This window comes from Zea mays, chromosome 5 (assembly GCF_902167145.1).
Source record: "Zea mays cultivar B73 chromosome 5, Zm-B73-REFERENCE-NAM-5.0, whole genome shotgun sequence".
NCBI classification, from domain to species: Eukaryota; Viridiplantae; Streptophyta; class Magnoliopsida; order Poales; family Poaceae; genus Zea; species Zea mays.
Window position 1 is genome coordinate 220006290 of NC_050100.1, and position 13139 is coordinate 220019428.

The 13139-nt window shown below is 42.0% G+C and overlaps 1 protein-coding gene across 8 annotated transcripts; it reads right to left on the reverse strand.

The window, feature by feature from the left end:
- Positions 1–7148: 7148 nt before the first annotated feature.
- On the reverse strand, positions 7149–12195 carry LOC100282696 (nuclear transcription factor Y subunit A-3). 8 transcript variants are annotated; one of them, NM_001367090.1, is made up of 5 exons: positions 11999–12140; positions 9820–9926; positions 9613–9696; positions 7969–8139; positions 7149–7868 (listed from the first exon to the last, which is right to left on the reverse strand). In NM_001367090.1, the coding sequence occupies exons 1-5, from the start codon at positions 12042–12044 to the stop codon at positions 7461–7463; spliced, it is 816 nt and encodes a 271-aa protein (NP_001354019.1). In that variant the 5' UTR covers positions 12045–12140; the 3' UTR covers positions 7149–7460. The 8 variants fall into 8 exon arrangements, with proteins under 8 accessions (NP_001354019.1, XP_008643681.1, XP_008643680.1 ...); XM_008645459.3 differs by having other exon boundaries at positions 7154–7868; positions 7969–8142; positions 11999–12195; XM_008645458.4 differs by having other exon boundaries at positions 7154–7868; positions 7969–8154; positions 11999–12195.
- Between the last annotated feature and the right edge of the window lie 944 nt (positions 12196–13139).

Sequence of the window (13139 nt, forward strand, 5' to 3'; positions counted from 1 at the left end):
ATGAGTACAAGACACCGGATCGGTTTTGGGCCGAGGCGGTCAACACCGCCTGCTACGCCATCAACCGGTTATATCTTCACCGAATCCTCAAGAAGACATCCTATGAACTCCTCACTGGTAAAAAGCCCAATATTTCATATTTTAGAGTTTTTGGTAGCAAATGCTTCATTCTTGTTAAGAAAGGTAGAAAATCTAAATTTGCTCCTAAAACCGTAGAAGGCTTTTTACTAGGATATGACTCAAACACAAGGGCATATAGAGTCTTTAACAAGTCCTCAGGACTTGTTGAAGTTTCTTGTGACGTTGTGTTTGATGAGACTAGCGGCTCTCAAGTAGAGCAAGTTGATCTTGATGAGATAGGTGAAGAACAGGCTCTGTGCATAGCGCTAAGGAACATGTCCATTGGGGATGTGTGTCCTAAGGAATCCGAAGAGCCTCCACATGCACAAGATCAACCATCCTCCTCCACGCAAGCATCTCCACCAACCCAAGATGAGGACGAGGCTCAAGTTGATGAAGTTGAAGAACACAATGATGAGCCACCTCAAGACGACGGCAACGATCAAGGGGGAGATGCAAATGATCAAGACAAGGAGGATGAACAACCAAGGCCGCCACACCCAAGAGTCCACCAAGCAATACAACGAGATCACCCCGTCGACACCATCCTAGGCGACATTCATAAGGGGGTAACCACTCGATCTCGTGTTGCGCATTTTTGTGAGCATTACTCTTTTGTTTCCTCTATTGAGCCACACAGGGTAGAGGAAGCACTACAAGATTCGGATTGGGTGATGGCGATGCAAGAGGAGCTCAACAATTTCACGAGGAACGAGGTATGACATTTAGTTCCACGTTCTAATCAAAATGTTGTAGGATCAAGTGGGTCTTCCGCAACAAGCAAGACGAGCATGGTGTGGTGACAAGGAACAAAGCTTGACTCGTGGCCAAGGGGTATTCACAAGTCGAAGGTTTGGATTTTGGTGAAACCTATGCACCTGTAGCTAGGCTTGAGTCAATTCGTATATTATTGGCCTATGCTACTTACCATGGCTTCAAGCTTTATCAAATGGACGTGAAGAGTGCCTTCCTCAATGGACCAATCAAGGAGGAGGTCTACGTTGAGCAACCTCCCGGCTTTGAAGATAGTGAGTACCCTAACCATGTCTATAGGTTCTCTAAGGCGCTTTATGGGCTCAAGCAAGCCCCAAGAGCATGGTATGAATGCCTTAGAGATTTCCTTATTGCAAATGGCTTCAAAGTCGGCAAGGCCGATCCTACTTTATTCACTAAAACTCTTGACAATGATTTGTTTGTATGCCAAATTTATGTTGATGATATTATATTTGGGTCTACTAACGAATCTACATGTGAAGAATTTAGTAGGACCATGACACAGAAATTCGAGATGTCGATGATGGGAGAGTTGAAGTATTTTCTAGGATTCCAAGTCAAGCAACTCCAAGAGGGCACCTTCATTAGCCAAACCAAGTATACTCAAGACATTCTAAGCAAGTTTGGAATGAAGGATGCCAAGCCCATCAAGACTCCCATAGGAACAAATGGGCATCTCGACCTCGACACGGGAGGTAAGTCCGTCGATCAAAAGGTATACCGGTCGATGATTGGTTCATTGCTTTATTTATGTGCATCTCGACCGGACATTATGCTTTCCGTATGCATGTGTGCAAGATTCCAAGCCGACCCTAAGGAATCACACCTTACGGCCGTAAAACGAATCTTGAGATATTTGGCTTACACACCTAAGTTTGGGCTTTGGTACCCTCGGGGATCCACATTTGATTTAATTGGTTATTCGGATGCCGATTGGGCGGGGTGTAAGATTAATAGGAAGAGCACATCGGGGACTTGCCAGTTCTTGGGAAGATCCTTGGTGTCTTGGGCTTCAAAGAAGCAAAATTCGGTCGATCTTTCTACCGCCGAAGCCGAGTATATTGCCGCAGGCCATTGTTGCGCGCAATTGCTTTGGATGAGGCAAACCCTGCGGGACTACGGTTACAAACTAACCAAAGTTCCTCTTCTATGTGATAATGAGAGTGCAATCTGCATGGCGGATAATCCCGTTGAGCATAGCCGCACTAAGCACATAGCCATTCGGTATCATTTTCTTCGGGATCACCAACAAAAGGGGGATATCGAGATTTCATACATCAACACTAAAGATCAATTAGCCGATATTTTTACCAAGCCACTTGATGAACAATCTTTTACCAAACTTAGGCATGAGCTTAATATTCTTGATTCTAGGAATTTCTTTTGCTAATTTGCACACATAGCACACAAGTATACCTTTGATCATGTCTCTTTTATATGCTATGACTAATGTGTTTTCAAGTGTATTTCAAACCAAGTCATAGGTATATTGAAAGGGAATTGGAGTCTTCGGCGAAGACGAAGGCTTCCACTCCACTACTCATCCTTCGCCGTCGCTCCGCATCACTCTCCAACTTTGGTATAATCTTCACTCATTTATTTTATGACCAAAGGAGGAGAAAGTACTTCGTTGGGCTCTAATGATTCCGTTTTTAGCGATTCATGCCAAAGGGGGAGAAAATATGAGCCCAAAGCAAAAGGACCGCACCACCACCTAATTTTAAAAAATTTTGGAGATCTTCAATTGGTCAATTTCAAATTGGTATCTTATTATGTTCTAAAGGGGGAGGGAGTAGTATTTCAAAAATGATATATCAAAACCCTCTTGAACACTAAGAGAAGGATCTCATTTAGGGGGAGTTTTGTTTAGTCAAAGGAAAAGCATTTCAAACAAAAGGAGAAAATTTCAAATCTTGAAAATGCTTCTCAAAATTCTTATTCATTTACCTTTGGCTATCTTGCAAAAGGACTTTGAAAAGAATTTACAAAAGGATTTGCAAAAACAAAACATGTGGTGCAAATGTGGTCCAATATGTTAAAAATAAAGAAACAATCCATGCACATCATGTAAGTATTTATATTGGCTCAATTCCAAGCAACCTTTGCACTTACATTATGCAAACTAGTTCAAATTATGCACTTTTACATTTGCTTTGGTTGTGTTGGCATCAATCACCAAAAAGGGGGAGATTGAAAGGGAATTAGGCTTACACCTAGTTCCTAAATAATTTTGGTGGTTGAATTGCCCAACACAAATATTGGACTAACTAGTTTGCTCTAGTGTGTAAGTTATACAGGTGCAAAAGGTTCACACTTAGCCAATAAAAAGACCAAGTATTGGGTTCAAATAAAGGAGCAAAGGTCAACCGAAAGCACCTCTGGTCTGGCGCACCGGACTGTCCGGTGTGCCACCGGACATGTCCGGTGCACCAGGGGACTCCGACTTCAAACTCTTCACTCTCGGGAATTTCCAAAGGTCACTCCGCTATAATTCACCGGACTGTCCGGTGTCGGTGCTCCAAGGAAGAGCGGCCTCAGGAACTCGCCAGCCTCGGGCTTTCACTTCGGCTGCTTCGCTAAAATTCACCAGACTGTCCGGTGTACACCGGACTGTCCGGTGTAACAGCGGGGCAACGGCTATATCGGCGCCAACGGCTACCTGCAGCGCATTCAATGCGCGCCAGAAGCGCGCAGAAGTCAGGCACGCCCATTCTGGTGCACCGGACATTGAACAGTACATGTCCGGTGTGCACCGGACATCCAGACGGGCCCAGAAGACAGTGCTCCAACGGTCGACCCAACGGCTCTTTGGTGACGTGGCTGTCGCACCGGACATGTCCGGTGTGCACCGGACTGTCCGGTGCGCCATCGAACAGACAGCCTCACCAAACGGCTAGTTTGGTGGTTGGGGCTATAAATACCCCCAACCATCCACCATTCATAGCATCCAAGTTTTCCACTTCCCAACTACTTACAAGAGCTCTAGCATTCAATTCTAGACACACCAAAGAGATCAAATCCTCTCCAAATTCCACACAACGCCCTAGTGATTAGAGAGAGTGATTTGCTTGTGTTCTTTCGAGCTCTTGCGCTTGGATTGCTTTCTTCTTTCTTGATTCTTTCTTGTGATCAAACACTCACTTGTAATTGAGGCAAGAGACACCAATCGTGTGGTGGTCCTTGCGGGAACTTTGTGTTCCAAGTGATTGAGAAGAGAAAGCTCACTCGGTCCGTGGGACCGTTTGAGAGAGGGTAAGGGTTGAAAGAGAACCGGCCTTTGTGGCCTCCTCAACGGGGTAGGTTTGAGAGAACCGAACCTCGGTAAAACAAATCCGCGTGTCTCACTTCATTATTCGCTTGCGATTTGTTTTGCGCCCTCTCTCGCGGACTCGATTATATTTCTAACGCTAACCCGGCTTGTAGTTGTGATTATTTTTGAGAATTTCAGTTTCGCCCTATTCACCCCCCCCCTCTAGGCGACTTTCACCGGTGCCATGGAAAAACCATACCATATCAGGGCTTGTTCGGTTAGCTCCCAATCCATGTGGATTGAGTGAGATTAGGTGGGTTTAAATCCCAAGTAAGTCAAAGTTCTTCTAATTTTTTCCAATCACATCCAATCCATATACAATAGGAATAATCGAACAAGGCCTCATCGGGTGTTGTCATGACGTCTTCGAGGATCCCAAAGAAATAAATCGTAGGAGAGGGGGAGGGGTCTTGCTACTGCAGGACATGCGCTCCCACGACCCCATGCCCTAGGATATTTTGACTCCGACAAATGCAAGGTCCTATCACTTTGAAGAGCTTGATCTCAAGGCCATCTGAAAAATAATTGTTCAACCATTATATCCCAAACAAACAACCTAAAATACTAGACCACCAGAGCCCCAGGGCACTCTAGGCTTCGAGATGCTTCCACACTTAGGTTCTTTCGACCACTGTCATTCATAAGAATAATGTAAAACCTTAGGCTAAGGGGCCCTAGGGATAGGGCGCTATGAATGGCTCCACGACTAGGATAAAATTGGAGTTGTTGGGCCACAGCTAACAGAAACCCATAGTCCAATCGATATTTAATCATTTATCCTCCCTTGGTCTATAAAATGGGGGAGTATAGCAACATAAATGGAGGTTCGTCATCATAGAAGAGAATCGATTATAGACTTCAGGATTTCCAATCTTCTAAGGGCAGGCATATAGAAGATAGAGCTCGGTGATCATGATGCTCAGATGATATTTGAGATTTTAATCTTCTTCACTTATATGTTTATAAATCTATTACACACAAGAGAACATAAGGTACTACACACACTACGACCTGGACATCTCTAAACTGTCCTCATGTTGTGCACCCAAATTCAACGCATATCTAGTTTATGCATTTGGTCTATCTGTTACACTTTTCATGTTTTGGGTACCTTTCGTACCCACATGTCGTACCATGGTGCTATTTCGCACGCCAAGTAGGGTTTGACATTGTTTTCTTCATGGATTTGGTGCATTCTATTGAGCAGTGTAACCACAGTGCCAACAGCATGCTCGCCGATAGGAGGAGTTGCCTCTGACAACTCCTCCAACAACTCTAAGTCTGGGTCATGACATAGGTAGTGTTGAAATCTCATGTAGTCTTACCCATCGCCACCTCCGACGGGAGGACATGCTCCAGTGTAGACATATGGTGCTATTTGCATAGGCCTTGCTTCACCACGTGCCTCTTCAGGAGTGTGCCCCTCCTTAGGGCTTGTTCGGTTATTTTCAATCCATATGGATCGGAGGGGAATGATACGGATCGGAGGGGATTTTGACTTATTAGGGATTGAAACCTCCTCAATCCCCCTCAATCCATATGGATTGGGATAGAACCGAACAAGCCCTACGTGTCAAACCATATACCTCTACGAGTAGGAGAAGCAGCTACTCGGTGTGCATCACTCCCATAACCACATGTCAGGACCATGGCGAGCTAATCTCCAAACCTGAAGATCTCTCTTAACAATGGTCATCCTGGCGGGATCACCAATGTCTAAACTTTGGGCTAATGATATCACCAATCCCCTTGCTACCGTGGAAGCCATTCTTTGCAACACACCGATGTTTAATGCTAGAGAAGCCGTTAAAAATGACAACAATATGTTGTCAAGTTCATAGCCGCCACCATGCTTAACCAGGCCCTTCTCACCTCATGTAGCCTAACTCTAAAAAGGCTACAACGGGGCATGATGCATCAACTCGGGCATGTTTGTTTCAGCTTATAGATTATGTAATATAGATTATAATCTAAATTATATAATCTAGACATATTATAATCTATATGTAGTTGTTTGGTAGTCTAGATTATTCATAAAGACAACAGTACCCTTGTTTATTTATTTGAGTATTTATTTGAGGTGAGGAAAGAAGGATGACATATATTGTAATTTCTATTTACATAAACATGGGTAGTGGGTCTTTTACTAAAATAATCTCAAAAAAGCTACTCTTGAGGAGATTATGAGATTATCACAAACTAGACTTTAGATTATATACTCTGAACCCATAATCTAGATGTTTGTTTACCTGTTAGATTATTTGCGCTGGATTATATAATCTATAGAGATTATAATCCGAAAAAAAACAGGGCTGAAGTCTATAAGTTGTTCACCAAGTTGCACCCATAGCTACAACCACACGTATCAAGTTGTTGTATGGTGGCACATTTTTTTTACAAAGGGAGTAACCTAATAAGAAGATTAAATAGAAGGTTAAGATTTGGCGGCAAGTTAATAATATCAAATGACAAAATATGTAAAGTTCCTTATATTTATGGACAAATTTTCCTTTATATTTGTGAATAGATGGATATGGATTACTGAATTTTAATAAGGAAACACGAGTAGCACTATAGTAACAGACCAACACTTTGAGGCAGCTGGGTTGCGCCTCGACAGAAGGCACGAGGTGGACCATTGCACACAATACTAAATGAGTACAGGACTACAGGTCCAAACCTGGCTAGGCCGGTTTCGTAGGCAGCGCCGACAAAACGTTGTTTTGTCTTCTGTGAGCCTATGGGACCAATCTTTATGTAAACAAGCAGTATTCCTATTTTCTTATGCTTGGCAAGCAAATTATGAAATTCATATCCATGGTCTGAAGTTGCTGCATTCTGGTTTGTACGGCTAAAAATTAGGAAGATCACAGCTGGGACGGACCACTCCAGTACAGCTGCAGTATGATTTTTCAGGGCAGATGTTGTGACAAACAGGGTAGACTAGTCTTGAGGCCATAAACTGGACAGGTGACCACTACACAATAATTGGCAGTACAAGATAAAGGCAAATTGTACAGAATAATAGTCAAGGTTTATTCTAACAAACACCACTGCAACAATAGTTTGGGTAGGAGTGCCAACCATCAAACCCCCTGGTTTATGGGCTCTGTGGCCACAACGGTATGGAACACATTTTGGTACCTTCTAATAAAAAGCCAGAAATTAAGCCAAGGATGAATTGCCTGAGAGACTAAGACACCACAGCGAAGTTGACCCTAGACGCCTGGATCACCAGCTATGGTTCGCAAACCGGTCATCTCATAACTGGAACCCTATGCTGACTTCCATTATGGACGCCAGCTTGCGCGCTTGCCTGCCCAAAATGACCAGAAAAACTGAAAAGATGGCTTGGGTGCTGCAAGAAGCCGTCATCTCTGCGCAGCATTGGAGTCGCAGTGAAGGCGAGGGCTGAAGAAACGGCCTTCTTGCTACTGTCTTGTGAGGCCATTGTTTTGGGTGCCAGCACAGATCGATCTCCAGCTGCGGCTGCGCCACCACCAAGCCGCAGATGAGTTGAGCCTGAGGAGCTTGTGCCACTTGTGGTGGTGGACCTGGTGAGGGCTGTGTGAGACTGCTGGAGCTGCTTAGTGTTGAGGAATCGTCCACCGGAACCTCGTGCCCTCTTCATTGCATGAAGATGCCTAGACTCATGAAGGTAAGGCTGCCATGGAGATTGTGTCCAGCATTAGGCCAAGTATAAGGTTGCATGTTGAGAGGTGAGACAGCAAGATCAAAGTAAACAAGGGACTAATAGCACGGACCTTTCGGGCTCTGACTAGCTTGTTCTGAGCCTCTAGCTTGGCACGTAACTGTCTTCTGCGAAGTATCCCGTGATATTGTTTGGGATTCACATATATGGGTTCATTCTCTGCTAATTCCAAAGGCAAGGGAATTCTTGTGGATGAACCCCCACCAGCAATTTGGGAACGGAACTGCTTTAAATGCAACTGATCAGACAAAAACCACAAAAGTAGTGTTTTTACAATGAAAATTCTGATGAAAAGCCGTAAATATGATGGATATACGGATGCTTCAAGATATGTGGATAAAAACACTGGCATGTAATTGAAACCTAAAGCTAGAGAACATTTTTTTATGTGGTGATTGTACTAGTCAATTTAGACAAGTACAAATAGCAGCAACTATCTGGGAGTTGCCACTTTGCCAGCTCGCTGGTACCACTAGAGTCATTTTTAAGGAAAGGTGCATGGCCTGAAAAGCAACAATTTGGACAAGTCGTTACTCCTTTCCCACCAAATGTAATCGTTTTGTTTAAAAACCACTGAAACCCTTATGCATGGCATTGATGTAAATCACCTAAGGCTTTGTTTGGGTACTCTAGTATTCACTCCAACCCACATGTATTGAGGTGGGTTGGAGTGTAAATTAAACTAATTTACACCTCAATACACATAGATTAGGGTGAATACTAGAGTATTCAAACAAAGCCTAAAATGAATCTGGTGGGCCCACCATAATTCTGAAAATAATGCTGGAGCAGGGAATACTGGTGTATCAATCAAGGGCGGACCGACGTTATGGCGAGTGGGGGCATAGGCCCCCACTCAATTTTTCGGTTCCAGTGAACTTACTATCTTAATTATTGTAGTAGGTATAAAAGGCTATTAGTTAGTAAGCCTCTATTTAGGCCCTCACTCAGTAGTTGGGCCCCCACTCGAATTTTGGGCTAGGTCCGCCCCTAGTTTCAATCCTCAAATCTGCCCAAAAAGACTCACTGGTTTACCTTCTATCATAACCAGCCAGGGAATCAATGGATAGTGGTCCTTTATCTCAGTTCTACATAGTAAAATTATTTGTGAAACAATGTATTTGGGTACAAAAAATTGCAAAATCAGTGTCAAAGTTGTGCAAGTAGACAAAAATGTTTTCCATAATCCTAGCTTTCTAATATTATTTACGGAAGAATACAAGCAGCTACAACCATCTTATTACTAGTAACCACATATTTCCCTTTATGTGGTTATTACGGCCACACCCAGCAGTATGGCACAGTTTCCATGAATAAAAAGGCAATGTAAAATAAGCCACACATCATACCCGTCCAAAAAACATGTCTGCTTGAAATGGAAAATAGATAGAGTACTAGCCTACTTTAAGATTCAATGTTAAAACATGGTAGAATGGTCCATTCTTCTGTATGCTCTTGTCATTGTTTCTTTAGGGGGGGGGGGGGGGGGGGGGGGGGCGATGGTAGGATGGTCCACTAAGATAAAAACGGTTAGTGTGTATATCTAACAAAAATAACAGAATACATTCAGAATGAACTAAAAATTAGGAGATTTCCTTAACAATGTTATTATGTAGAATTTCAAATGCATGAGATATCAACACTGAACTTCAAAGGCCTTGAGAGATTAGTACAACAATTTAATATAACGGCATACCACAGTGGCAGTGCTGGTGCGTGACTCATAGGCTGCCCAAACATCTCCTGATCTAGAACGATTGTACGGGTATGAAATGCAAGCCTGTGTAGGCAGAAAATCAGATACAAATTCCTATTTAAAGAAATGAACTCTTAAAAAATAAACTAGGAAGATGATTTTATCAGTATCAAAAAAAATAAAGCCTGAGATCACCAAAAGTCTTACTATTGTTTGACCGTAGTCAAAGTTTTGACTCGCAAATGGAGGTTGCTTGTTATCAAAACTCAAAGTTGACCTCAGATGATCGTTAACGGTTTTCCCAAAGGAGTTACCTGATAAAAGAAATGAAAGGATTGTTTAACTATCTTAATTACTAAAATAATTTTGAATGTACAAAGAATCCTAAATCGAAGATAACAACATTCTCCGAATATATAGTACTTCTTCCTGAGGTGTTTCTTATAGACAGAGTAAAGGTCCATACTGGTCTGTTGTTATTGTCATTTTTTTCTACCTATTGTGGTGTTACTATGTTGACTCATAACTTGTGCCTTTTTGAAAAGCAGAGGAAGAAAATGGTTTCTCCTAGTGGGAAAAAAGTTGTAAAGAGTGTTATGCAACTTTTTTTTAGTTTTGACCCTCTCTAGTTGAGTTGGTTAGGTGGTCTAAATAGCACTTCTCACTCTTCAACTCCTAGTAGGAGCGAATTTTGGGCTGGGAGTGAATTTCAAATTGTTTTTAAAAAAAATCACTCGTCTGTTTCACAACAAGGCTACGGTGCCATTGTGTATGGATGGTGTAGAGGTTCGAGAGTTTTCTCGACCTATGTGAGAAAGACTTCTTAAAAAATGCTCGGGTTGTTTGCCTCCACGGGTCGAGTTTTTTTTATTATGAATATTAAGACTGGCCAAGTAGAAACTGTGCTAGAGTTGCCTTGAAAAATACTATATGATGGTACGTTTTCGGTAAAATTTTAGAACATGTCACAATAGAAGTTGATGGTTAAAGACATCAAATTATGTTATAGCTAGAGACATTTTTTATCACGGAGGGAATGTTACAACATTTTTATCTACTCAGCAACAGCAGAGATCGGTGTGTGTTCCGTGGGGTAAGGCCAGGAACAAGCATCTTGCTACTTGTGCTAATTTTTAGTAACAACTCACACCTATAAAAAATGGAGTCACATGATTGTTAACGTTATGTGACTTACACCATAAATTTATGCTCGGAAAAAAGGATGATGCATAGACCGTAAAGTTTTATACAATATGCCTCCAGACCCAAGGTCGTTATGTGTTTTCTGCTCAAGAAACATGAGAAAGTTTAGCTTCCGTTATGACTATCGGACTGAGATACTCCATTTTAACAAAAAAAAACTCTTTGATCCATCACCAAAAAATTCTAAAACAGAAGAAACATAGCACTTGGAAGCTAGGCCTGCCTATAATGCACACTTAACAAGCTGGATAATAGAAATACATTCCGATACACTAATTACTAGTTTAGGTTTGCTAGCTCCACCTTGGCAGGCCTGATCTCATGTGTCTTTTAGGCAACAATTAGCAAATCAAAACTTCAAGAGACTACTATAGTTCACAACTTCACTATCCTATGAAGCAAGAACATGTACACATGACAAGGAAACCTGCTAGATGTACACATATGGAAAAAAAGAAAAAAAAAACGCAAGTGGAAAAAAAGCAAACGGGACCTAATTAAAGATGAAAGCCGTGAGATTGGTAACGACTAACGAATGACATCAGTTCTAATCCACAGAACATGCTATACCGAAAGAAAGAACTGGCACTATATAAGCACATCCAGGAATGATTGCTACAAAGCAATAACTAGAACTGCAACAGTATATACGATGATATGATCTCAAATCCCAAGAACATGCAAACATATGATGCAGGAGTACGGAATACCAAGACTAATAGTGAAGGACAATTCCAAGTTTCCAAGCTACCAGTCCCTGGCAAGGGAACGCCATTTCTGATTTTCTGCCATCGAATTTAAGCACCATCATGTTTAGAGATCCTCCACCGCAGTTCTAAAGGAATCCAAATAACAACGCCCCAAGTCCACAAAGACTAGTCAACCTGTGTTCCCAAGGGACATGCAACCCAATCCGAGATAGCACACACAACCCGACATCAAAAGGAGATGCTTAACTGCAAAGAACACAGCCAAGATCCTAACAGATTCCACAAGTTTTTAATAAATACAGAAACATCCCATCCACTATTTCGGAGACCAAGAACGCATGCGGAGAAGAAACGGACTCCAAGAAAGCATGACTGCAGCATACCGGAGCAATCCAGGGACGCGTACATGGCGGACCGACACAGCAACAGCCAACAGGAACACTAGTCATATGGCGGGAGAGAGAGATGGAAACCTTTGGAAGCGGAAGCGGAAGACGAAGACGAAGAGGGAAGAAGCATGGCTCCCACACGCCTCCCTCGGTGCGTCCGCCAAGCGAACCTGCTCTCTGCGCCTTGCCACCTCCCCGCCGTCCCTTCCTCTGGTCTGGCCCCCTCGGCTGCATCACTCCACTTGCGCTGTTCTTTTATCCCTCGTCTTGTACCAAGGAGACCCCACAGCTCTCTATTGTATATCAAATTTGTATGTCCACATCTAATGCGCCACTTTTTGCTATGGCAAGTGGGGGCAGGGAGAAAAACGAGCAGAGTAGCAAGGAGAAGATGCCAATGGTTTTGCTCCCCCGATGGCTTTGTTGTTACATGGTGATATCAGGGACAAGAGAAGGTGTCTGGTGATTTTATTAAGAGAGGAATCCATTTGTAGATTTATTAAGTACATGTCAGTATGGAGTATATGTGGAACTAATCATACAGGCAGGTTATGTGTTACTATGATTAGTCCCATATAATAATAAATTGTAAATACAATTAAGTTATAGTTACAATGACTTTTTCTAATATGTACTACCTCTATTTTTTCTTTATTTGACGTCGGATAGTACAAATATACACTAACAGATGTCAAAAACTAAAGGGAGTATATGACAATAATATTCTTATACCACCTAAAGCAAAAAAAAAATATTCAATTTATATTATATTAACTTTGAAAAATAGAATAAAAATATAAGATAGGTCGTGAAAACCTTAAAATATCAAGGCATGACAAGATTTAAACAATACTACATTTATTCTAAAGGTAAAAATATAGAGAGACCACACGTCTCTCGTAAGATAACAAATTATGTTGTTTGTCTGCGAGGTTTGTTTTGTTGTCTTGGATGATGTTTGTTTTACTAGTAGAGGGGACCAATTCATATCGATACAATAGATGCGTTAAGTAAAAAAAACAGCGGTTGCATGCATGCGCCATATTGATTTTAGCGATATGAAATCTCAGAGATAATTATAAAATGGCAATGTAATGGTGCGATTTGGTGTGTATAATATAGCGACGGCGACAACTTTTCAAAGCTGGGTATGCTTTTCCTCAAAAGAATGTGGTGTTTGTAATCTATTTTACAGCCTTGTCTTTTGGAATACGAACACTGCTAT